Consider the following 26,609-nt stretch of genomic DNA (forward strand, 5'->3'; position numbering starts at 1 on the left):
CTGATACATGCTGCAACATGGATTTACCTTGAAAACATTTAGAAGCCAGATGCAAAAGGACAAACATTGTTTGATTCCATTTATCTGAAATGTCCAGAATAGGCAAGTATATACCGGAAGTAGATTAATGGTTGCTTAGAGGCTTGAAGGCTAGGAGATTGGAGAGTGATAGCCGAAGCGTACAGTGTTTTTTGGAAAGTGATCAAATAGACACCTGATTTATAATAAAAGTGAAACTTCAGAAGAATAATTAAAAGGTAGCCTTTTCAATGAATAGTGCTAGAAAAACTGGATTTTAGTATTTAAAAAATAAAAACCCACTCCACTCCTACTCTACACAGAAATCAAGTGCAGGTTGGTTGTATATGTAAATGTACATCTACATGATATTTGGCAAAACTAATACAATTATGTAAAGTTTAAAAATAAAATAAAATTGGAAGAATAAAAAAAAAATAAAAAAATAAAAACAACAAAACTTCCAGAAAATAATACAGGATAATATCTTCATGATACTAAAATTGGGAAAGAATAAAATGGAATATTATTCTATTAATTAATAAACATATTAATAAAAAGGAGTAAAACGCTAACCGTAAGGGAAAGGTTTGAAAATTTTGACTGTAGCAAAGTCAAGAACTTCAGTACATTATTTTAAAAAACCAAGGCAAGTTATAGATTGGGATTATATACTTACAGTCTGCAATATATACCTGTCAAAGAGGTCACATCTAGAATATACAAAAGCCCTTCTACAAATAATTAGGAAAAGACAGCCCAGTTGGAAAATAGGCAAGAGATTTGAACAGGCACTTTATTAAAAAGGATATCCAAACAGCCAGTAAACATATCCTGAACCTTACTATGAAGTGATGTCTCATTGTGGTTTTAATGTGCATTTCCGATTATTAACAAGGCTGAGTATACTATTTCTTAGAAATCATGAGAGACCAGGTTTTAACTTGTACTAAACATTGGTGAGAATGTGCAGCAGCTACAGCCTTCATAGCCTGCTAGTGGGTATGTAAGTTGGTATAACTACTTTGGATTACAGCTTTGTATTATCTACTAAAATTGAAACTACACATGCCCTACGATCTAGAATCCTTACTCCCAGGTGTATATCCAAGAGGAATGTGGGCACATATGCTCGCTGTTTGTGGCACTGTTGTTCATAATACCCCCAAACCAACAGAGCACCAATGGCCATTACAAGTAGAAGCTGATAAATTAATTATAATATTTTTATAGTTACATATTATATAGCAATGAAAATGAACAAATTACAGTCACATACCATGACTGATTTCAAAATATATGTTTAAAAGCACAGAAGAATATATACTATGTTGTTCAATTTATGTAAAGTTCAAAAGTAGGCAAAACAAAACTATAGTTTCAGGTGTATATTTGTGTAAATATAAACTATATATTATATATAGGTATATATGTGAATACTTAAGTTGAAAATTATAAAGGAAAGTAGGAAGTGATTACACTGGAAGGCTAATGGTTACCTTTAAAGGTAGTGATTAGAAGGGGACATGAGTGGGGCACCTGTGATACCTGCAATATAGTATTTCTTGACCTGAGTGGTATCTGCTTTGTGATAAATCACTGAGCTATATTTTTGTTTCTGTACTTTTCATAAGTATAATTCCTAATAAACAATTTGTTTAAACATTTGGTTTGTTTCTGGTCATGTGAGCTATGGATAGAAGTATGTTTTGGTAGATTTGAAAAGTGAGCACAAATAATTGGCAAAAAAAGATAAATACATCAGTGCAACAGAATAGAATCCAGAAAGAGGGCAAATGATTGTTGACAGAGGCACCAAAACCATCCAGTGGGAATAAGGGAAAATTCTTTTCAATAATTTGTGCTGTAATGACTTGGGATCCAGGTAGAAAACAATAAACCTTAACCTCTATCTCACTTAATACACAAAAAATTAATTCAAAATAGATTGTAGACCTAAACATAAAAGTTGACATGTTAAAGTCCTAAAAGAAAACCAGACAGTATCTTCGTAACCATAGAATAAGGCAACAATACTGTAGGGAGACTCGAGAAAGAAAAAGGAAACAATGAAAATATTAATAAACTTGACTTCATTGATATTAAAAATTCTCATCAAAAGACACAGTTAATAAAATGAAAAGGCAAGCCACAGTCTATAAAAAAACATTCCCAATGTATATCTGACAAAGGACTTGTATGCAGAATATATGAAGAATTATTACAAATCAATATTAAAAAGAAAAAAACTTAAAAATGAGCAAAACACTTGAGCAAACTTTGCTTAAAGCAAGACATATAATGGCTAAGGAACATATGGAAAAATGTTCAACATAGGAAATTAAAATTAAAATCACAGTGAGATAAGAACTTTACATCTGGGATGGCAACAGTTTTTTTTTTTTTTTTTTTTTAATTTAAGGAGGCTGACAACTCCAAATAATAGAATGTAGAACTGGAATTCTAATACAAAAGGTTTGGTAGGTTTTTTTTAACAAAAACAACAAAAAATATATATGTATCTACTCCGTGACCAATGGTTCTACTCCTAGGTGTTTAGAGAAATTAAAATATATGTCCTCAAAAATAGTTGCAATAATTTTCATTTTCATATTTATTCATAATAGTAGAAAACTGGAACCAGTTCAGAAGTAGGTGAATGGATATCCAAACTATGATATAGCCATACAATGGCATACATATCAACAATAAAAAGGAAAAAAAACCTGGTAAACACAACATAGATGAATTCCAAGAACATACTGAGTTAAAGAGGCCAGAAACAGATGACTATATATGATTCCAATTATATGAAGTTGTAGAATAGGCAGACTGGTTTACAGTCACAGAAACCAGTGGTAGGGGTTGACTTGGAAAGGGCAAGAGGAAACTTTCTAAGATGATAAAGAAAACTGTTCTGTATTTTGATAGGTGTATTGGTTACATTATTATATATTTTTAAAACTCATTAAACTGTACAGTTTTATGAGTACATCATATTATATATAATATGTAAATTTTTCTCAATTTAAAAAGTAGCCATAATTCTCCACGGGGATCCGTGTATCCTCACCCTTTGAAATACCACTTTGCGTCTCCTTCCATGAAGAGGTGTACTGTTGCCCTATCCCTTGAATCTGAGATGGCCTTGTGACTTGCTTTAGCCAGATTAAGTGTGGCAGAAAAGAAAGCATGCCAGTGTTGACCTAGGCCTCAAGAGACTGTACAGTTTTGCTTTCTCTTAAACCCTGTCCAGCCACCATGGAACGATTCCTTGCTAGCTTTCTGGATAATGAGAGTGAAGCAGAGATGAGCTGAGGTTATCTTAGATCAGCCAGCCTCCAGCTAAGCCTGCAGCTGATCAAGATACATGAGTGGACCTAACCCATACCAGAAGAATCACTCAGCTGAGATAGATAAATTACTGTTTTATGTCACTAATATTTGGGGAGATTTCTTATGTAGGAAAAGCTAAGGCTTAGAGTCCAGGCTCTATAGTAATAAACTATAGCCCATGGGCCGGATATAGCTCATGACTTATTCTGAACCTTTTATTCAGCATTGGAAAGTGGAACATAAATTAATCTTGGGAGAGGAACACCTTTTATAACCAATACCCAAAGAATTTCTATTAATAAAATACCACAGTTATAGGAATACAGCCTGTCAATAGGTTTTCTAAAGTAGTCTCAAAGTTTACAGGGATGGCAAGTCATATTGCATTTGTACACAGACATTAGGTTAATTCCTCTGTGAAACTTTTAATAAGAGGGAGAAGAAAATGAAATAACTTTGTAACCTAAGTGAGAAAAGGTATCCTCAAATTGCATGAAGATATAAAATGAGATTACTGTACTTTTTAAAGGTCAGACTGTACAGCTTTTTGTATCAAGATGGTTAAAAAAAAAAGTAAATAGCTAAAATTCCCTGAAATTTTAAAACAGGTGCTGTATTATCAGTTCATTGTTAATTTTGGTTTGAGCTGATTGTTTTCAACTAATGAGAGTCTCACTTCTAAATTTTAATTTGCTTTATTGTTATCAGTTGTATTGTGTGTTATTAACCCTACAAAGTACACTGTTGAATATTTTCATTGATATTCTGCTCTGTGCTTTTTCTGTAGCTAGACTTGACCCTTATTCATCATGTCAGATACACTTCTGCTGCTGAAGCAGTTGTACATAAAACACCAAAAACGTATTTGTCCAGCAACACTTGTTTCTCATCACCAAGTTCTTTTGTTTGTTTCAGCAAATGTATTTGGGATCGCAGAGGCTGGCTCCCTCTACTGGAGCATTTCTATTCCCAGAGTGAAGCACAGTCTGACACAGAGCATCCAATAATACGTAGAATAAGTAGAATGAGTCACCAAATTCTTGTCCACTAAAGAGTGGGAACAACAAGGGGTGCTTGGACCGTGAAATCATTTTTTCCCAACCAGATAGATCATGGTCAAAAATCTGGTGCTAAAGATAATGAAGAGTAGGAAAGCTGGTATAGGTAAAGGAAAAAGTGTGGCTCCAAGGATAGCCTTTCAATGGGGAGACAAAAGAAACTTGAACCATGCATGCAAGCTTAGGGGGCAACCATTAGGAAGCAAAAGACTGAAGATGCAGGGAAAGGGAGAATAAAACGGTGAAGTAAGTTTCCCAAAGATAAGTTAGAGAGGCATCAAGCACCCAGGAGAAATAGAATCTTCAGTGTTAAATCTGTGGTGGCACAAAATAATCGTGAACTATATAATGACTTAGAACCAAGGTGCAAACTGGAGTAGGAAATGGCCACCCACTTCAGTATTCTTGCCTGAAAAATCCCGTGGACAGAGGAGACTGGTAGGCTACAGTCCATGGGTTTCACAAAAAGACATGACTGAGTGACTGAGCACAGGGTGCAAATAAAATGTTAGGGGTTTTGTTAAAGTGTGACCATGCTCATTATTACTTTCAGTGAGAATCCAGCTTTGCTGGATTTGAGCCTAGATCTATCAATGAATAATTTGAAAATATACAATAAAATCTTACTGCTTTATTTGGAAGTCATATTCAAATAATGATTTTTCTCCAGATTGGACCCCTTCAAATCCTGAGCCAATGTACATCCCCACGGGCCTGGAGGTGGAACCCCTTTATGCAAACTCCAAGGAAGAAACTGTGGTTTATCTAGCCGAAGATGGTGAGTACATAATGAGACATGTTGCGATAAAATATAATAAATTGGTGTCTGGGCTAATCTATTTGTATTTGTTCTGCTGTTTATAGTGGAAATTGCCAATTACCAGGAAATCCCTGACTCCATAACTATGTTTGGTTAATATTGATGCAGATGTTGATTCAGTGCTAAATGTATTCTTGAAGGTGCATACTGCAGTTTATGCACAGTTATTTTAAAATGAAGCTTCATGCTGACCATGAGAATGAAGAGTTTCATTGAGATGGAATTAAACTTCGCATAAGTTTTCAAAGATATATCCAGCAGAGTGCTCTGCACCTGTCTGTCTATAGGTCACGTTCATGCAGTCTTTCAAATGGTTTATTTTCATTTCATGCCAGTTTGATGCATCTCTTGGGATTGCCAAAAAAAAAATCCCACATCACAAATATTATCCAAGATTATATCTCAGGAAAGTGTTCTTGACACTCAAGATTAATAATTGGCATCAAGTGTACTAATAATCAAACATAGAAGTCTCAACCTGTATTCTAAACTGCTGCTTCTGAAACCCTAATGTCAGGAAGTATGGGACTCCTGTACAGTTTCACCATCACATTTGTATATCTTAGAGTATATATTAAAGATAACTTGCAGGGAACATGTATTTTATTTAAAGAGCTGGCAAAATAGAGGAATTCACAGAGATTGCTTCCTATATAGTAAGCAATTACAGAAATCATATATTCATGCATTTTTAAATAACTGAGGTGAGAAAAACACCTCTGATTTTTTTCAATTTGATTTCAAATATTTACCCAGCTGACCTACCTTATAACTTCCACACATAACTTAAATGAGATATAAAATTAAAGTAGCTGAGGTGAGTCAGTCAAGGTCTTGTCAGGAATTGGATGGCAAATGTAATTTAAGAAATTTTAATGAAAAGATATCTTATAAAAGGGTGGACAGAATCAAGGGAGAGTAATAAGGGATGGTGAGACAACACTGAGTTGTCAACAGAACAGAACCATTGTTTCTCCTCGGCATGAAAGGGTAAGAGATCAGACTGGTGTCGAGACCTGTAGCTGTAGGAGGAGGAAGTCCCCAAACAACTGGGCATAAAGAATTTGGGGTTCACATTTTTTTCTTTAAAGATATTGTTCCATTATCTCATGACATCTGTTCTCTTTAAGAAAAAGTCAGACATAATTTATATCATTGTTCCACATTATATATGCTGTGTCTTCTGTCTATGATCTGCCTAGATTTGTTTATCTTTGTATTTATCCTGCTTGGAGTTTGCTGAACATCTTGGATCCATAGTTTAATAGTTCTGTCTATCCAAATTTGAGAAATTTTCAACCATTATTTCTTCACGTAATTTCTCCATGATATTCTTTCTCTTCTGTCCTTTGGAATTTCAAGTATACATGTGGTATATTTCTAGTTATGTCCCACATTCACTGGATCTTTGTTCTTTTTTATAATCTCTGGTCTTGAGTTTGGATAATTGTATTCATTTGTTTGTAAGTTCACTGAGTCTTTTTTTTTTCTTTCAATATTCAATTTCTCTTAAGCCCATCTGGTAAATCTTTCATTTCTGTTATTGTACTTTTTATTTTTAGAATTTTCATTTCATTCTTTTTATAGTTTCCTTTTTTTATTAGTTGATCTGTTTATTCATTATCTTTTCCTTTTAACATAAATTCAGAGTCCTTCTCTGTTAATCGTACCATCTGAGTTATCTTGGGGTCTGTTAAATATATAAATATTTATTGGATCACATTTCCTCATTCTTTGTATGCTTCATAATTTTTTTTTTATCACATGTGGGAAATGGTGAAAGACATGTTTTGGAGTTTTCTTTTTTTTAATTGCATTGAATTTTTTTTCTGCAAGGCAGCTAAATTCCTGACAAATCATTTTGCTTCTTTTAGAATTGGTTTACTTTCTTTATAAAACAGATCTGTTTTTATTTTGTCATTCATTCTAGGTCATGACCCTTCTCCTAAATGTGGTTTTTATGCCTAATATTCAACCTTTCTAGAGTCACAGTTAAATGCCTGCAGTGCTCAGTGAAGCCTTTCTATTCTGGCTAAGTTGGAATTTCAATATATCCCAGAATGTTTATCCTCTGCTATCTCAGGAGCACTCTGTCCTGTCTTCCTTAATCATACCCTGTGCTTGTACAGCCAGGTCTTCAGCCAAGCAACCACCATGTAGACTACTGAAGCCCCGCTCTGTGTAGCTTTCTTCTACTACCTAGGGTGCTAATTTCAGCAGCCCCAGGCAACAGTTGTGCCTCCTCAGCTCAACAAGACTGTTATGCTATCCTTAAGTGACATCTTTCTAAGAGGTAAAAAGTACTCCCAAGAAGAAATCTAAAGTTAAAACATGAGCTTATTTCATGTTTTTATCTTTTTTCAAGAACTTTATGTAGTTCTAATCTTTGTGTTGTCTGAATGTGTGGAAATGGTTAATTCGTATGTTTTTTTTTTTTTAATCCAGTTTTATAGTCATTTACAGTGAAAAGACAGTTTCAGGAACAATTACTTCATTATAACCAGAAGTAGAATTCATGTATTTCTACTGTGAGAAATACATGAATTTATTCTAGGCATGGCTTTTCTAATCTAAATACTCAGACTTTCTTATTCCAACATAAACCTATATGTTAGTGTCATATTAAAATTTATAACCCTTAGTGACACTTCAATTATACTATAGCTCCAAACTCTTTGCAGAATAGCCTATAGACTTTAGATATGGCTTGAACATCTTTATGGTCTCTCATCAGCCTACAAAGAGCCGTGTTTTGTGTATTCCCGAGTTGGGGGCAACCGGACACCCTTGAAGCAGCCTGTGGATAACTGTGATGATACTTTGATGTTTGAAGCAAGGTTTGAGAGTGGTAATCTACAGAAGGTAGTAAAAGTGTAGGTTTTAATTATTTTTATTTGAGGAGCTAGACTATCAACTATTTGCTGGATTAGGTACAGTAGTTTTAGTATCCATTGCTGAACTATAATTTCTTGAAGTATAGATGCTAATTAGAGTTTATCATAAGAGGGTAGGTATGGAAGGTTCTGGATTCAAACAATTTTGAGAGCTATGAATGAAAGTTAAGCAGGTTTCTGTAGTGTACTTTTTCAGTATGCCAGTATGAACTGTTAAACACACATGAACACTGGTTCTCCAACTTTTTAATGCAATAGGTCTTCAGATGAGTATTCTATAAAACATGCTTGGGAATATGCACACAATTCAAGGATATTCTTTTCTTAAAAAATTTTGTGAAAAATTTTAAACATACACTAAAGTACAAAGCATAATATAGTTCTACCTACACTCATCACCTAGATTCAACAGCTCTTAAGGTTTTGCAATTCACACACACACATATACACACATAATAAGTGCATAATGCTGATAGAATAGGAAGTTACTTGGTAAAGAAAAAAGTCACAACTAACCAGGTGAAATTGTTGTATATATAAGCAATGTATTAATGAATTTAATTTGCTTTTATTTAAGTATCTTCAATGATTAAGTATGGGGAATGCAAATAGTTATCAAATATAGTTCCTGTCCTCTCAAAGAGTTTAAAATTTTGTAATTCATATGCTCATAGTAATTTATATATGTTTTTAACCTTTGTTAGAGATTGTATTTCAGATCTCTAGAGTTAGAATCTAAGATAAAACAAATATGTGTCTGAGGTAAAAAAAAAAAAAAAGAAAAAGACACTGGACTTTAATTCTTAAAAACTTAAGAACTCTTTAGTCACTTCCTTTATAGGAAACATAACTGGGTTAAAATACATAATTTTTTGTCAAATGCCCATTTTTTTAATGTGCTCTCTTGAATTACAAAGGGATAAAAAGGCTTCAGAATTAGCATAGAATTAGTTTCACATCCAGTTAAAAGAGAAAATTTCAAAACAGTGATCTTTTCAATTACTTGGTATTAGATACTGCTTAATAAACAGTTTCCCAAGTAAAAAGCTTTCCATGAATAGGTAGATATACAAATATATTATTTGTATATTTATTATTACTTTTATTATTTAAACTTGAATGTCATTTTTACATTTTTATGTCTCCCCCCCTTCCTTTTTTTGTGTATTAGGGGAGAATATGAATACCAGCTGACTGTGCGACCTGACCTGTTCACAAATAAACACACCCAGTGGTACTATTTCCAAGTCACTAATACTCAAGCAGGAATAGTCTACAGATTCACTATTACCAATTTCACCAAGCCTGCTAGTCTTTATAATCGGGGTATGCGCCCACTGTTTTATTCTGAGAAAGAGGCCAGTGCTCATAATATTGGCTGGCAGAGAATAGGAGACCAAATCAAGTATTATAGAAACAACCAGGGGCAAGATAGGCACCATCATTTTTCACTTACATGGACGTTTCAATTTCCACACAGTAAAGATACCTGCTACTTTGCTCACTGCTATCCGTACACTTACACAAACCTGCAAGAATACCTGTCTGGCATCAATAACGACCCAGTACGGTCAAAGTTCTGTAAAATACGTGTCTTGTGCCACACAATTGCTAGGAACATGGTGTATATTTTAACGATTACTACCCCCTTGAAGAACAGTGAGTCAAGAAAGCGAAAGGCCGTGATTCTGACTGCAAGGGTACATCCAGGAGAAACCAACAGCTCTTGGATCATGAAAGGCTTCCTAGATTATATTTTAGGAAACTCAAGTGATGCAAAGTTGCTTCGGGACACGTTCGTCTTCAAGGTGGTACCCATGCTGAATCCAGATGGTGTGATTGTAGGAAATTATCGGTGTTCCTTAGCTGGACGGGATTTAAACCGTAACTATACATCTCTCCTGAAGGAATCATTTCCTTCTGTCTGGTATACCCGGAACATGATCCGGAGGTAAAATAAGCCTCAAATTACCCTCTGTTTATTTAGTAAACCTGATAGTAAGAATTTTGCTCCCAGAATTGCACTTACTTTACTCTTAACTTTCCTTAAGATAGTTTAACTATAGCTACTTAATTTTTTCCCTCATTCTTCCCACCTCTGCTTCTATACCTTTCTGGCATTATGCCACTACATTCACTAGCTTTCTTTTAAATAATAACATTTTAATAGCTTAGTGAAACTTAAGTTTGCCTGTCCTAAATTTGGTTTCTTCCTAAAGCTAATGATGTTTCTTTTGGAATCCTTGAGAATCCCTCATTAATTACATCTAGAAAATTAATTACATCTAGAGTCTTTGAGTACTGCATTGACCACACATTGCTCTGTGTTGAGTCTCTTAGGATGATGATAAGTTTGCATACTTATTTAAGCTTTCATGAATAGTCTGTTTGCCCCTAGAAAGAAATGAACAGCTTTAAATTTTCTAAAGAATCAGAACAGTAAAATGCATGTAATATTTAAAGACTTGTTGGATTACTGAGTGAATTCTTTAACAGATTCAAGTAATAACAATCAGGAACAGGCGTTGCTAGAGTAGAAAGATTTATTGGAGTGAAACAGTACCCATTCCAAGTCCAAAGCCTCTTAACCTTTTTGGTTAAGAACGTGGAGACTGAAATGAAAACACATCAAATGGGAATCCCTGCTCTGTCATTTGCTAACTGTGTAATCTTGAGCAGTTTAGAAACAAACCCAAACCTCCATTTCCTCATCTATTTGTAAAGTGGGAATAGTAATACTTACTTCACAGACAGGAAGATTAAATGAGATTATTACTAAAGTGCCCAGAATAAAGTGTCCAATACTACTGGAATATTGGAAGTTCTAAATGTATTCAGTGTTTCCTCAAATGTAAAAAGAAAAGGAGTTAATGAATTAGATGTAGGTGTAAAAACTCTTTGTAAACTTTTTAGGATTGTTCAAATGTTACATTGATAAGTACTGTTACAGAGTGTTTGTATTCTCACCCGGCTCCGTCACCAGGGCTCCTAGTGCAAGTGTCAGAGCCCCATTTGAAGAAGGACCACCTCAGGGATACCTCCAGTCCCTGAGAGGAGCTGACAGGCTTCCAAAGCTCCCAGCATGGCTCTAGTTGTCTTGAGTTCAGCCTCAGCTTTCATGTTAATCCTTTCATCTTAGACACATGGAGAGGGAAATGCAGATCCCCACAAAAAGAAGTGAAAACCCTGGTTTTATACCCCTCACAGATGTGGATTTCAGGATTCTCTGAAGTTACTTGGGAAATATTTAAGTGATAAAGAATAACCCATGTCTGACTTAGTTTCCTGGGGATGACAGACAAAAGAGCTGAGTAAATGCAATGTGGTATCTTCTATTGGGTTCTGGGACAGAAAAAGGACATTATTGGGAAAATTCGTGAAATCCAAATAAGGTTGGGAGTTTAACAGTAATATACCAATGTTGGTTCCCTAGTTTTTGACAATATTTCATGGTTATGTTAACATTAGGGGAAAATGGACTGAGTGGTAGCCATATGGACACTGTCAACTATTTTTGGCAATTTTATGTAAATCTGAATTTATTCCAGAATTTAAAGTTTATTTTTAATAGAAAGGAACTTTTGGAGCCCATCTGAGTATTTATAATGTCTCCTTAATGCTCTTTGACATTAAGGGTGCCTGGCCCAACACAAGATGGATTACAGCCAAAGCCCCTTGGCTTGTCTCTGTGAAAGCTGTTTATCTTAGTTCTTCTTAAATTGTCTCATAAGAAGCTTAAGGCAGGAATCTATTCAGTAAGTTTCAGAAAGGCTTCCAAGAGAAAGAACTACCTTAATGCAATTAATCATAGGCAGTAAATGGAATAAAAGACAGTCACATATGTGTGGAAAGGTGAGCAGCTGTAAGTGTGCCTACGATTAAATATATTTAGAGTATTTGAAAATAATAGATTTTAGTGTAAGATACTTAGTATACCTTAACTGTGGGTAAGAAAAAACTCCCAACTGTTTCTAAACGGATTCAGTGTAAAATGAGAGACCCTGTTGCTTTGTTTCACTTCAAAAGTAGTAATTAATATTTCTTTGAGATTTAATTACTTAGAGTTTATTTTGACTCACTTAAAAGAAACCAGATGTTCATTAAAACTGGGGAAATGATTTTAAAATGTATAGTTTTATAATCTAATTCTAAAAATTTGCAATGATCATTTGATGGCTTTATGTCAATCTTATGGTATATCAATTTATTGGTCGTCAAATGAAAAAGGGCAATAAATTAATATATGTAACAGATTTCAGCTTGGAATTTCACTGTAGTTTAAAAAAGTACTGTTTTGAATAAAACCTAACTTTGAATATTTTGATTTTAAGATTTAATATTTTGTTATATAAAAGTAGTACATTTCATATTAGTACAAATTGTTAACAGTTGTATTTATCCTTCCAGATATAACAGTGTACGTAATTTCAGTTATTTGAGTAGCTGTATGAAGTTTGGAAATATGAAAATCAAGGCAAAAATGCCCATAATCCTACCACTTTAATACCACCACTTTTTCACCTTTTGAAAGCCTGCTAGTTATTTTTATCAACCAGTTTTGAGGGGCTTATTTTTTATTACTTTAATATTCACTGAATGCCTAAATTATACAGGCTAAAAGAATTGTGCTCTTGAGAAATGATTTCTGTAAATTATTTATTAGAAATTTACCAGAAAAATAATCAATTCAAACTTTGGTACCATTTTTCTCAAAATGGTATTTATTCACGTTACTCAAAAGGTGAATGTTAACTGGCTTCAGCATCGAGTCATCAGGCACAAGTTTTAACACATATTTGGGTACTTGTATGCATTGCACCGTTTTAGAGATTTTGAAGCATTCCCTTTCTATAACGAGATTAACTATGGAAAATCTAAAATTCTATTTAGGTAAGTGTCAAGTAAATGGTACCAATATTAAATACTACAGGAGTTCAAAGAAAAGAAAAATTTGGTGGGGAGCTTCACTAGTTAGAGAGGAAGTGCGACCTGAGGTCAGTGATAAGGGGTAGTATTTGTATTTACAAAGATGAAGAAGGAAGGTATTTCAGTCAGAAAGAATCTAAGAGTTAGTGGGCAAAGATAGGAGTGAGTTGTTTTCAGTGTATAACAAGAGACAACCAAAAAGCAGAGAAATATTGTTGGAGAAAGTTTTGGAAATAAGGTAAATTTTGTCTTTATAGTGGAAGGCTAAAGCATTCATATTTTATATACAATTAATAGCTTATTGTAGGTGTTAAAAATTATATATTAATAATATGCAGTAGAAGTAAGAAATTTAAAACTAGGACATAAGAAATGCTGTTTATTTGGATGTTAGACTTGTTAATTCATAATTATAACCACAGAAGAAAAATGCAGAGATAAAATGCAATAACTTGTTCTTTTTCTTCTTGGTAGATTGATGGAGAAACGAGAGGTTATTTTGTATTGTGACCTTCATGGCCATAGCAAGAAAGAGAACATATTCATGTATGGCTGTGATGGTAGTGATAGATGTAAAGCACTATACTTACAGCAACGAATCTTTCCACTTATGCTGAGCAAAAATTGTCCAGATAAAGTAAGCTCCTTTAAGATTTTGACTTTTCCTTTACTATATATTGTCCATGCAGGACAGCCGAATGGATAGGCTTATTCAGTAAACTGCTTTTTTATTTAGTTTTTTTTGACTGGTTTGTACAGTTGACCATAGAAAGCAATGATGTGAAATGTTTAATAACCAGTAATTTGAAATATAAGGGAAAAATGCCCACTAGCCTACCACTACACTTGATGATAAAAGACTTGACTGTTTTTCTCTTAAGGTCAGGAACAAGACAAGGATATCCACTCTTACCCCTTCAATTCAGCCTTATACTGGAGGTTCTAACAAGTGCAGTAAGGGAAGAAAAAAGATAAAAGGCAGACTAGAAAGGAAAGGCAGATGTGATTGTCTTCATAGAAAATCCATGCAATCCACAAAAACTATAACTGAGTGAGTTTAGCAATGTCAAAGGATACAGGGTCTATCCACAGAAGCCAGCTGCAGTTCTCTATACTCACAGTGAACAACTGGAAACCAAAATTTAAAACAAAACCGTTTACCATAGCTCCAAAATAAGCAAAAGACTTGTGACTGCAAATGGATGGCACAAGGGAGTTTTTTAGAGCTGATAGAATTGTTCTATATTCTGATTTTTGGTAGTGTTTTATCAACTAAAAAAAATGCACAACATGAAAGTTGCGAGTAAGTTTTATTTGGGGCAATGTGAGGACTGTAGCCTGGGAGACAGCACCTCAGATAGCTCTGAGAAACTGTTCAAAGAGGTAGCGGGAAAGGACACATATATATGTAATTTTGGTAAACAGGAAGTACATGCAGTCAAGCACATATTTGTAGAAAGTTTCTGCTGGTCTTGTGAAGCTTCTGCTAGTCTCGAGAAACAATCGTCACCATGAAGGACCTTAGTGCTTTTCTAGATATGAGGAGATATAAGAACTGGGCTCGTAAAATCAGCTCCTGACGGTATCTAACTATCTAAAGACCTGTCCTGCCAGTTTCCCGTAGCATAGTGTCTCATTCCTGCTTTCCACCCTAAACTCCTTCAGGGGGAGTATTGGAGGTCAGCAGCTGCTGTAGCACATGACTTAATCCTTATAGAGGTAGATGGCAGGCTCCCTTGGCAAGTGCCAATTTGTTGACAGTTTTCACAAACCTTTACATGTATTAGCCTTTCTTAGTAGCTCAGTGGTAAAGAACCCACTTGCCAATGCAGGAGATGCAAGTTCAATCCCTGGGTTGGGAAGATTCCCTGGAGAAGGAAATGGCAACCCACTGGTAAATCCCATGGATAGAGGAACCTGGCAGGCTACAATCTGTGGGGTCACAGAAGAGTAAGACCTAGTGACTAAACAATAACATACATGTGTTAACATTCACAGGATGGAACACAAAGTAAATTTTTTCAATTGTATGGTAATTAAATTACAAAAACTCATTGTAGATACTGATGTTATAACAATCTTTCAGGGTAATTTTCAAATTATCTTTCATGTGATAATAAAGCATCAGTATCTAAAAATCTACAACACTGATCTTCATTCCTAAATATGTTTAGACTCCTTCCTGTAACCTTTTAAAGTCAACATTATCAAGAATTAGTCAACTGGGTTTTGAATGCATATGTTTTATATATATATAAAGTAAAATTTATTTCAGAATTCAAGCCTATAATTCTCAGAAATGTAAATATGTCATACTTAAAATGAGCTATTTCCACTGATCAGGAAATAAAAGCAGCTCCAGAAGCTTTTATTTTAGCTTTAGAGAGAATTATGCTTTTGCACACCTACTTTTTCATTTCTAACCCTACTTCCTATGACAGACATTGTGATTAGAAAAGCAGTGGGTCTCATTTTTATTTGCTTCTTTTCAGTTTTCATTCTCATCCTGCAAGTTTAATATTCAAAAGAGCAAAGAGGGAACAGGAAGGGTGGTGATGTGGAAAATGGGGATCAGGAACAGCTTCACCATGGAGGCCACTTTTTGTGGATCTACTCTGGGTAAGATTGAGGGCCCTCATTCATGACTGTCAGAGTTAAACCAAAGGAGCACATTCAATGTAAGATTCATAGTGTTTGACAACTGGATAGTGAGCAGTTTCTTCCTACGTAGATATATACCAGTAATCTAATCAAATCTATAAATAGGATGAATAAACAAATGCCTACTGTATGTATCTTGATCACCTCATTTTCCTTTGTTTAGAAAACGAAGTTTTACCACATATATAGTATACCTAAGTGGTGGTTTCATGATCTGATCTTTAATTGCTTGTTTGGGGTTTTTCTTTTAGAAGAGTTCCTACGACTGTAATGATTTCAAGAAAAAGCAATGCTCATAATTAAAATATCAGAATAGAAATATCTTTAGTAGATTGGCTATTTTTAAGACAAAGTTGACTGGGCTTTGTTTTTCTTTTTTTTAATTGGTTCCTTGAAGTAAAATAAACATGTGCTCTAGTTCCATTTAAGGAAGCTTTTAGTCACATTTAACATATCCTTAGAATGCCTCATATTAGGGTAACTCACAATATTAGAAAATGTATCAACTCAAAGGAAGGTGCCAGAAATCCAGACATATTACTTCTAGCTAATTTTTAAGCACCTTGAAATTGATATAACACTGTTAATGATGATGAAAACATTAAATATTTATGCAGGTTTTTCTCTAAGCGATGATCAGGGTGCTTATAACTGGTAACCAAGTAGTTCATAACTTTCTGACTGAATTTTCTTCTGCTTTGCAACACAGATTAATCTGTGTTTTTAGATGTCAGCTTTGGTCCAGGTGGTGGAGAGGGAACAAGGGAAAACAGTCAGTTGTTTAATGACCTGCCCCAGTGTAGAAGATCCAGAGGACAGAATATGGAATCATATCAGGTGTTTTGTTTATACTCTGTTTTGCAACTTAGGCCTTCCTGCTAAGAAAAAAAATGTTTAACTCATCATCAAAGGTGGATAAACTTATTGATGTTTTAGGTAATAAAAGAGGCACTCATTTCAACACGAAAGACTTGGAGTCAATGGGATATCACTTTTGTGACTCTCTCTTGGACTACTGTGATCCAGACCGAACCAAGGTAAGTAAAGTCCGTTTGCTCATACATCAGACTCCAGACGCCCAGATAACATCACCTGCCTTTGGGCCTGCAGCAGTTTGTTCCTTCTAACATCCTGACTGTTCATTCAGTGTTTTGTTGTACTTGATGTTCCAGGTGTCTATAAATATTCAGTTACTTTAATTAGGAAATAAGTTATTTATAATTAACTTACCTATCATTTTCCCCTAGTACTATCAATGCCTGAAAGAATTAGACGAAATGGAGAAACATATAAACTTGGAAAAAGTCATTGATGATTCAGATACTTCTCTGAAAGAAATTACATTGGATCTAGAGACTAGGTAGGTCAAGATAGTGAAAGTAATGTAATTTGCTGTGTTATTCTACATGCTCTCTAGTGGTTAGGATTCGACTCTCACCACCACGACCAGGGTTCCATTCCTGGTTAGGGAAGGCCTGTTATAACAATTCAAGGATGTAATTGTCAGTCTGTACTGAAAATCCTGGCTAGAGATGGAGGAAAATTTTCCCCATGCACGTTACTTCAGCCAGAACTTATCAAGACTTCATTTATTCAAATGATATTGAGTACCCACTATGTACTATATGTGAAAGACATCTCAAATTGTTTTTAATGCTGTCATTACCCACAGAGAATCGACACATTTATAGAGACACCATATAAATAATCTAAGTTAGTGAATGATAAGTGCAAAATTTAATGCCAAGGGAATGTTACTGGAAGAAGGAAGGTACTAATTTTAGTGCAGTTCCTATAGGAAAATCAGAACAAATGTTTGATTCTTAACCTTTATAAGTTTTCAGACTTTGAGTTAGTGCCCCTGTAACCTCCAATGGTGACTCAAAAGTTTGTTTGCAGATAGAGTATCATTTCGAACTCATGAATTTATTTATATTTGACGTGATCCAATCAATTTCAGTTATCATTCCTCTAATACTCTCTTCTAGTTTGACATGATCCAATCAATTTCAGTCATCATTCCTCTAATATTCTCTTCTAATGCCTAGAACTATCAAACATCTACACCACCTTTGTAAACATCCTTTTTATAACTAGAACTATTTCTGCCATTCCAATGACATAATAAAGTAAAAGTAACAGTTGAAATTTTAAAACACCACCAAAACATTATGTAAAGTAATTTATTATTTTTTGTAGTAGCCATGCCTCTGACAGTTCAGAATCCAATGACTCTCAGACTGATCTTCTCAAGTTAAATTCTCAGGTACGATTGAAAATTTATGCCTATGATATGGGTATGCCAAATAGGTAGTCTTCTTATTATAACTAACAACCAGGCAAAAAAAAAGAGTCTGCAGTTGTATAAATTATTGTATAGCATAATTGTTACTTTCTTATTATGTACCATATCCTTAAATCATAGAATTTTCTAATCTTAGACTCTTTTAATACCCTTGCTTTATTGATGAGAAAAATTAAGATCCAGAGAGATTAAATTACTTTTTAAAAGCCATACTACTTGTTAATAAGAGTTGGTAGCATAACATACATTGCCTGTTAGTTCTATATTCATTTATTTATTTACTTAACAACTATGTACTGAGCTCTGACTTCATGCTTGAGAATAGATCAGTGAACAAAATTAAAAAAAAAAAAATCCTTCCCATCATAGCTTATATTCTAGTTGGTAAGTAAAATGTGAAAGTCACTCAGTCCTGTCTGACTCTTTGCAACCCCATGGACTATAAAGTCTGTGGAGTTCTCCAGGCCAGAATACTGGAGTGGGTAGCTTTTTCCCTTCTCCAGCAGATTTTCCCAAGCCAGGAATCAAACTGGGGTCTCCTGCATTGCAAGTGGATTCTTTACCAACTGAGCAAGTAAAATGTATGATGTGTTAGATGATGAGAAGTGCCTAAGGAGGAAATTAGAGCAGGAGGAGGATTAGGGAGTTTAGGTGGTTTTGTGTACTGAATGTTTGTGCCCCACCACTGAATACACATGTTGAAACCCTGACCCCCAATGTGATGGTATTAAGAGGTGACTAAGACAAGCTTGAACTGAAGGGGATGGAGACATAGAATAAAAGGAAGGCTATCAGAACTTCTTGAGTTTTACAGTATGGCTTCAATACTACAGAGCTCTGTAGCTGAGAAATGTGTAATGTTCTTCACAAGTTTGACAGGTTTTTTGTTTTTTATTGAAGTATAGTTGATGTACAAAGTTACAGCTATACAGTATTGTGATCCACAATTTTTAAAGGTTACACTCCATTTACAGTTATTATAAAATATTGGTTATACTCCCCATGTTGTACAATTATCCTTGTAGCTTATTTTATACATAATAGTTTGTACCTCTTAATCCCCTATCCCTGTATTCTCCCTCTTCCCTTCTCTCCCCACTGGTAACCACTTGTTTGTTCTGTGTATTTGTGAGTCTGTTTCTTTTTTGTTATATTCACTAGAATACGTTCACTATTTTCACATTTTTTAGATTCACATACAAGTAATATCATTCAGTATTTGTTTTTCTCTGACTTATTCCACTCAGCATAATACCCTCCAAGTTCATCCATGTTGCTGCAAATGACAAAATTCCATTCTTATTTATGGCTAAGTAGTAGTCCATGTACCCGCGCGCGCGTGCACACACCACATTTTCTTTACCCATTCATCTGTTAATGGACACTTGATTGCTTCTTTATCTTGCCAACTGTAAATAATGTTGCTGTGAACATTGGAAGGATTGTTATCTTTTCAAACGAGTGCTCTTTTTTTTTTTTCCGGATATATACCCAGGAGTGAAGCTGCTGGGTCATGTGGTAGTTCTGTTTTTGAGAAACCTCCATACTGTTTTCTGTAGCGGATGCACAAATTTACATTCCTGCCAGTAGTGCTTGAGAGTTCCCTTTTCTCCACAATCTTGCCACTACTTGTCATTTGTGTTTTTGATGATAGCCATTCTGACAGGTGTGAGGTTGATATTTCATCGTGGTTTCCCTGATGATTAGCTGTGTTGAGCATCTTTTCATGTGCTTGTTGGCCATCTGCATTTTCTCTTTAGAAAAATGTTTATTCAGTTCTTCTGCACATTTTTTAAATTGGGTTGTTGTTTTGATGTTGAGTTATATGGCAGTTTATATATGTTGAATATTAACCCTTATCAATTACATCATTTGTAAAATATTTTCTCCCACTCAGTAGGTGGTTGTCTTTTCATTTGGTTTTTGCTTTCCTTTGCTGTGCAAATGATTTCAATTAGATCCCATTTATTATTATTTCCTTTGCTTTAGGAGATAGATATAAAAAATATTGGTACAATTTATGTCAGACTGTCCTGCCTGTGCCTTCCTCTAGGAGTTTTATGGTTTCTGGTCTTACATTTAGGTCTGTAATCCATTTTTTGTGTATTTTTGTATGTGGTGTTAGCGAATGTTCTGATTTCATTCTTTCACATGTAGCTGTCCAGTTTTCCCACCCCTGCCTTCTGAAGAGACTCTTTTTTCCATTGCATATTCTTGCCTCCTTTGTTGTAGATTAGTTGACCATACGTGTGTGGGTTTATTTCTGGGCTCTCTATTTTGTTCCATTGGTCTTTGTATTTATTTTTGTGCTAGTACCATATTTTGGTTACTAAAGCTTTGTAGTACAGTCTGAAGTCAGGGAGCATGATTCCTTCAGCTCTGTTCCTCTTTCTCAAGATTGTTTTGGCTATTCAGGGTCTTCTGTGTTTGCATACAAATTTTTAAATTATTCTAGTTCTGTGAAAAGTGCCATTGGTATTTTGATAGTGATTGCATTGAATCTGTAGGTTACCATGGATAGTTATGGTCATTTTAACAATATTAATTCTTCTAATCCCAGAACACAGTGTATTTTTCCATCTGTTTGTGTCAGCAAGATAAATTTTTAAAAGCCCCAAAGGGACTAAGAGATCATCAGGGACACTAACGCCTAGGTGTTAACAGGGCAGATGGCTTCTGTCGAAGGCCATGGAGGTGGGCTGTCTGGAGCTGTGCACTGTGGTGTGGACAGAATACTGACAGAGATCCAGGTATTAGTGGCAGCCTGCCAAGCTGCTGGATGATACTGCCACCCCAGTGGGTCCAGAAGGCAGATCACGGAGGCACGAGGATTATTCATGACCATGACGATCTCACTGAATCTGCTTTACTAGGTTTTGTGCTTGCCTGGGACCCATCACCTCATCCTTCTTTGCTTTTTCTCCCTTTTACAATGGGAATGTCTATCCTATGCCTGTCTCTCGGTGGTACTTTGGAAGCACATAACTTGGTCATAGTTTCACAACTGGACAGGAAATCTACCTTAGGATGAATCGTATTTTGAGTTTCATCCATATCTGATTTAGATGATATTTAGCTAGGACTTTGGAGTTTCGAGTTGATACTGGAATGAGTTAAGACATTAGGGGTTGTTGGGATGGAATGAATGAAGTTTGCTTTTGAGAAGGATGTCAATGTGGGAGGTTTAGTGGTGGAATGGTCTGGATACTTCTGTCTCCCAGAAGTCATATGTTGACATTATAATGCCCAGTATTATGGTACTAGAAGGTGGGGCCTTTGGGGGGTGATTATGTCATGAGGGCCGAGCCATCTGAATGGTATTAGCGCCTTGTAAAAGAGGGCCCAGAGAGATCCCTAGCCCCTTCTGCCTTGTTAGGATGCAACAGACAGTCCACAAACCAAAAAGAAGCTCTCACCTGACCATACCACATCCTCATCTCAACCTTCCAGCCTCAGAAATATGAGAAATAAATTTCTTTTTTTATTAGACACCAAGTCTGTGGTAACTGTTTTGTTAGAGCAGGTGAATGGACCAAGACAGATATTGTATTCATTTCCTCTTGCTGAGTAACTAATTACCCCAAACCTCTGCAACTTAAAATGATAAACATTTATTATCACATAGTCTCTGTGGATCAGAATCCAGGAGTGACTTATCTGGGTTCCTAACTTCTCTGAAAAGACTGCAATGAAGGTATTGGTAAGGCTGTGGAATCATGAAGACTTGACTGAGGAAGGATCCGTTTCTCGAGTTCACTTACATGGTTGGCGATAAGATTCAGCTCCTCACAGGCTGCTGAGCTGAGGGACTCAGTTCCTTGTTGGCTGAGGGCTGAAGTCTCCCTTGGTTCCTTACCATGTGTGCTTCTTGTATGACAGCTCACAACATGTATCTGGCTTTCATGTGAACGAGCAAGTAAGACAGCAGAAGAGGGCACACAGGCTAGAGGCACAGTCTCCTTGTAGCCTCATCCCAGAAGCAGAATCCCACCGCTTTTGCCATATACCATTCATAAGAAGTGAGTCACCAGGTTGAGCCCAATACCTAGGGCCACAGGAGAGCATGAATGCTAACAGACAGGGATCATCAGAGGTCATCTTAGAGATTGTCTACCACAGATGTGAAAGCCATTAATGTTGATTTGATCTTTGCCTCAAGGTTATATTGAAGCCAACCTACAAATTCTAGAATTTGGGGCTGTTTTCCCTCTCAATTCCATTTTTTTATTCAAGTATTTTTGAGCTGATTTCTTTCTTGTAGCACCTTATCAAATGAAGCTAGCAACCACCAACTCATAACTCTATAAACTTTCTGCTTCAAAGTCTCTTTGTCCAGTGACTCAGGTTTGTTAGGCACATCTCTCACAGAAGGCAGTTTCACTAAATGCGTCACCTCTACATAACTTGTGTTTTCTGTCTTCCTGTAACCACCTGTTATTTAGTCACCAAGCCAATGATTGCCACATAGTTTAGGTTTTATTAGGACAGCATCCTACTTTTAGGTATCAGGTCTAAACTATTCATATTTTATTCATTAAAACAATTCTCAGAATGTCAATAGCTTATATTAGCAAATATCTTTTTTCCTGTTTGGGGGTCATCTATGGCTATATTGGACTGACCAGGGATCCACTGAACTCATGTCCAGACTGTGGGCTGATTCAGGTCTGGTCTACATTTCTTCCTTCTCCATAGATACCAGCAGCCAGCTGGGGCATGTTCTCTCATGGTTTCTCTCATGGTAAATCACAAGAGTTCAGGAGGCATGCCAAACCATGAAAGTATGTTTAAAGTTCCTGTGTATCATTCCACTGGCTAAATAAATTCCTATGTCCAAATCTAACATCAAGGGAGTAAGGAGAGTAAAACTTGGGGAATGATCTAGGAGGGACCTATTCCTAGACTAGGAGTACTAGAAGTGCAAAGGCCATGAGGAAGGAACATGTCTGTTATCTTTTGGAAGACCAAGGATACTAATCTGGGTAGAGAAGATTGAACAAAGAGAACAGGATTAAGAGAACGTGAAATAGGTGTTGGACACTGGGGAGCAAGTGGAATAGATCATGTAAAACCTGGCTTAGGACTTCAGTTTTTACTCTTGAGTTTGGAGAGTTTGGGTTAGAGGAGTAACATGATGGGCTTTGTATCAGCAAGGTCACTTTGGCTGCTGTGTTGAGAGCAGAACGATGAATCACAAGGGGAAACCATTTAAGGGGCTATTGCAGTTACCCAGGCAAGAAGAAGTGGTAGCTGGACCAAGGTGGTAGCTGTAGAGACGATGAGACGTGACCAGATGTTAGATACATCTGACAGGGTCTAGAGAATTTGCTGATGGCTTGGGTACAAATTTGAAAAATACAAAGGAGAGAAAGAGGTCTCCAGAATTCCAGGCCTGAGCTACAAGATGGAGCTTCCACTTAGTGACATGGAGATTGTTTTCTTCTATACCTACTAAATCATATTCTGAGGGTGTGTATCAGAAGTCCATCCATTGCAAAGAAACAAATAACTGTTCCAAAAGATGGCTTAGCTAAAAGGGGAATTGGTCGGTTTAGTAAGGGAAATAGTCTAGGGATAAGGCTGGCTTTAGCCATGGCTTAAATAAGGGGCTCAAAGAATACACCAGGATGCAAAATTTTTTCTCCATTTTAATGTTATTTCTGCCTCTTCTGGGTTGGTTCTATTCTCAGACTCTGCTCTCTTGCAGGCAAAATGGAATTCTAGCCTCTCATTCTCACAATTCTAAGTCTGGTATATACTCTCTTTTCCAGTAGCCCCTCAAAAATATAGAGATTGATTTTTTTATTGTAGTAAAATTACACATAACATTTACCATCTTAACACCTTTTTAACTGTATAATTCATTGGTACAAGTACATTCACACTGTTGTACAACCATCACCACCATCCCATAACTCTTATCATCTTGAAAAGCAAACTCTACAGCCTTAATAACTCCCCATTCTCTGCTCCCATGTCTCTTGGAAACCACTGTGTACTCTTCTTTCTTCATGTATTTTGCCGTGCTAAGTACCTCATATAAGTGGAATTGCACAATGTTTGTCTTTTTGTGACTGGCTTATTTCATCGAGCATGATGTCCTCAAGGTTCATCTATATTGTAGCATATTTCAGAATTTCTTTCCTTTATAAGGCTAAATAATATTCTATTGTATGTTTACACTGAATTTTGCTAACTCATCTCTCAGTGGAAACTTAAGGTTGCTTCCACATTCTAGCTGTTGTGAATATGATCACACATCTCCTCAAGATGCTGCTGCTCTTCATTCTTTTGGGTGTGTACCCCAAAAGGAAACTACTGGATCCTACGGTGATTCTACTTTGAATTTTTTGAGGAACCTCCATACTGTTTTTCACAGCAGTTATACCATTTTACATTCCCACCAACAGTGCATGCAGGCTCTACTGTACCTACGTGCTTGCAAGCACTCGTTATTTTCTGGTTTGCTTGTTTTTTAATATTGGCCATTCTAATAGGTGTGAGATACCACCTCACTGTGGCTTTGATTTGCATTTCCCTAATTATTAGTGATGTTGAGCGTGTTCATAAGGGATACTGGTCTATATAGCTTCCTTTTCTTGTTTGTAGTGTCTTTGTATAGCTTTGGTATCAGGGTAACTCTGGCCTTATAAATTACAAAATGTTCCTTCCTCTTCAAAATTTTTTAGAAATGTTTGAGAAAGATCAGCATTAGTTGTTCTTTAAATATTTGGTGGAATTCACCCAACAAACCATCGGGGCTTTATTGTTAGTTGGGAGAATTTTGATTACTGATTTCAGTCTCCTTAACCTAGTTACTTGTCTATTCATATTTTCTATTTCTTCATGAGATGCTCTTGGTAAGTTCTGTGTTTCTAGGAATTTATCCATTTCATCTTGGTTATCCAACTTGTTGGCATACACTTGTTCACAAGACTTTGTTATAACCCTTTATATTTGTATAGAATTGATACTAATATCCTCACTTTCATTTCTGATTTTAGTAATTTGTCTTTTTTTTCCTTAGTCCATTTAGCTAAAGATTTGTCAACCTTGTTGACCTTTTGATTCATTTTCTTCAGTTTTTCTATTTATTTATCTCTGCTCTAATCTTTATTACTTCCTTCTGCCATCTGTGAATTTTTTTTAATGTGATTATGGATATAAATTCCCTCCTCAGTGCCACTTATGCTGTGTCCCATGAATTTCACTCTGTTGTGTTTTCATTTTTATTCAACTCTGTATTTTCTAATTTCCCTTGTGACTTCTTTGATCCATTTTTAAAAAAAGTGTGTGTATAATTTCCACAAGTTTTTGAATATTTTAGATTTTCTTCTGTTATTTATTTCTAACTTCATCCCATTGTGGTCAGAGGGAGATACTTTGTATACTATCTATTAAACTGTATTACAACTCAACTGGTGGCCTAACATCTGTTCTATCCTGGAAAATGTCCTATATGCAACTGAGGAGAAATGTATACTCTGTTGTTGGGTACAGTCTTCTGTGTATGTCTGTTAAGTTTAGATGATTTAATGTGTTAAATCCTTTTTCTTTACAACCTTCTGATTGGTTCCATATTATTGTAAGTAGGGTATTGAAGGCGAAGAGTTGACTCATTGGAAAAGACTGATGCTGGGAGGGATTGGGGGCAGGAGGAGAAGGAGACGACAGAGGATGAGATGGCTGGATGGCATCACTGACTCGATGGACGTGAGTCTGAGTGAACTCCGGGAGTTGGTGAGGACAGGGAGGCCTGGCGTGCTGCGATTCATGGGGTCGCAGAGTCGGACACGACTGAGCGACTGAACTGAACTGAACTATTATTGTAGAACAGTCTGTTTTTCCCTTCGGTTCTATTTTGCTTCATATATTTTGATGATCATTAGGTATGTAAATATTTATAATTGTTATATATTATTGTTGTATTGAATTTTTTATTAACCTGTAATGTCCTTTTAAAAGTAGTTTCCAGTAATGTTTTAAAATTTAGTCTGTGTTTGTCTAATAGAGCCTCCTCTGCCTCTGTGGGTTGCTGTTTGCATAGGATATCTCTTTCCTTTCACTTTCAACCAGTTTCTGTGTTTGGATCTTTCTGAGTCTTTTAAGACTGCATATAGTTGGATCATGTGTTTTTATCCATTCTCCCAATCGCTCTGTTTTGATTGGAGAGTTTAATCCATTTATCCATTAATAATATCCATGTATTATCCATTAATAATATCCATATTATTATCCATTAATATCCATTTAATCCATTAATCCAATGGAAATAATTCCTGATAAAGAGACTGACTTCTGTCCTTGTGCTGTTTTCAATATGTCTTATAGTATTTTTGTTCCTCCTTTTCCTGCATTACTGTCTTCTTTTGTGCTTAGTTGATTTTTTGTGGTGAAATGTTTCAGTTCCTTTCTTATTTCCTTTTGTGTATATTTTATAAATCATTTCTTTGCTTTCACCATGGTAATTATATTTACTATCCTAAAGTTATAACAGTCTAATTTGAATTTATACCAACTTAACTTCAAAACATACAAAAACTGTTCCTTTATAGCTGTACCCCCACGCTTTCAGTTGTATACGTCATAGA

The 26,609-nt window shown here is 35.6% G+C and overlaps 1 protein-coding gene across 12 annotated transcripts in view; it reads left to right on the forward strand.

Annotated features, from left to right (window-relative positions):
- Positions 1–26,609, forward strand: part of AGBL3 (AGBL carboxypeptidase 3) — a 98,916-nt gene that overhangs the window by 32,115 nt on the left and 40,192 nt on the right. For 10 of the 12 annotated variants that reach the window (XR_009736041.1, XR_009736040.1, XM_061414757.1 and 7 more), the window contains 8 exons: positions 5,083–5,190; positions 7,967–8,105; positions 9,298–10,077; positions 13,527–13,689; positions 15,545–15,671; positions 16,650–16,750; positions 16,961–17,073; positions 17,913–17,979. Coding sequence is in view for 10 of the 12 variants with exons in the window: in XM_061414757.1 (XP_061270741.1) it covers positions 5,083–5,190; positions 7,967–8,105; positions 9,298–10,077; positions 13,527–13,689; positions 15,545–15,671; positions 16,650–16,750; positions 16,961–17,073; positions 17,913–17,979 (1,598 nt within the window). In the remaining 2 variants the exon portion in view is untranslated. Of the gene's footprint in view, positions 1–5,082; positions 5,191–7,966; positions 8,106–9,297; positions 10,078–13,526; positions 13,690–15,544; positions 15,672–16,649; positions 16,751–16,960; positions 17,074–17,912; positions 17,980–26,609 lie in introns of those variants that run through there. The other 2 variants (XM_061414758.1, XM_061414766.1) reach the window with 2 other exon arrangements.

The sequence above is a fragment of the Bos javanicus genome, chromosome 4 (genome assembly GCF_032452875.1).
Source record: "Bos javanicus breed banteng chromosome 4, ARS-OSU_banteng_1.0, whole genome shotgun sequence".
Lineage (NCBI taxonomy): Eukaryota > Metazoa > Chordata > Mammalia > Artiodactyla > Bovidae > Bos > Bos javanicus.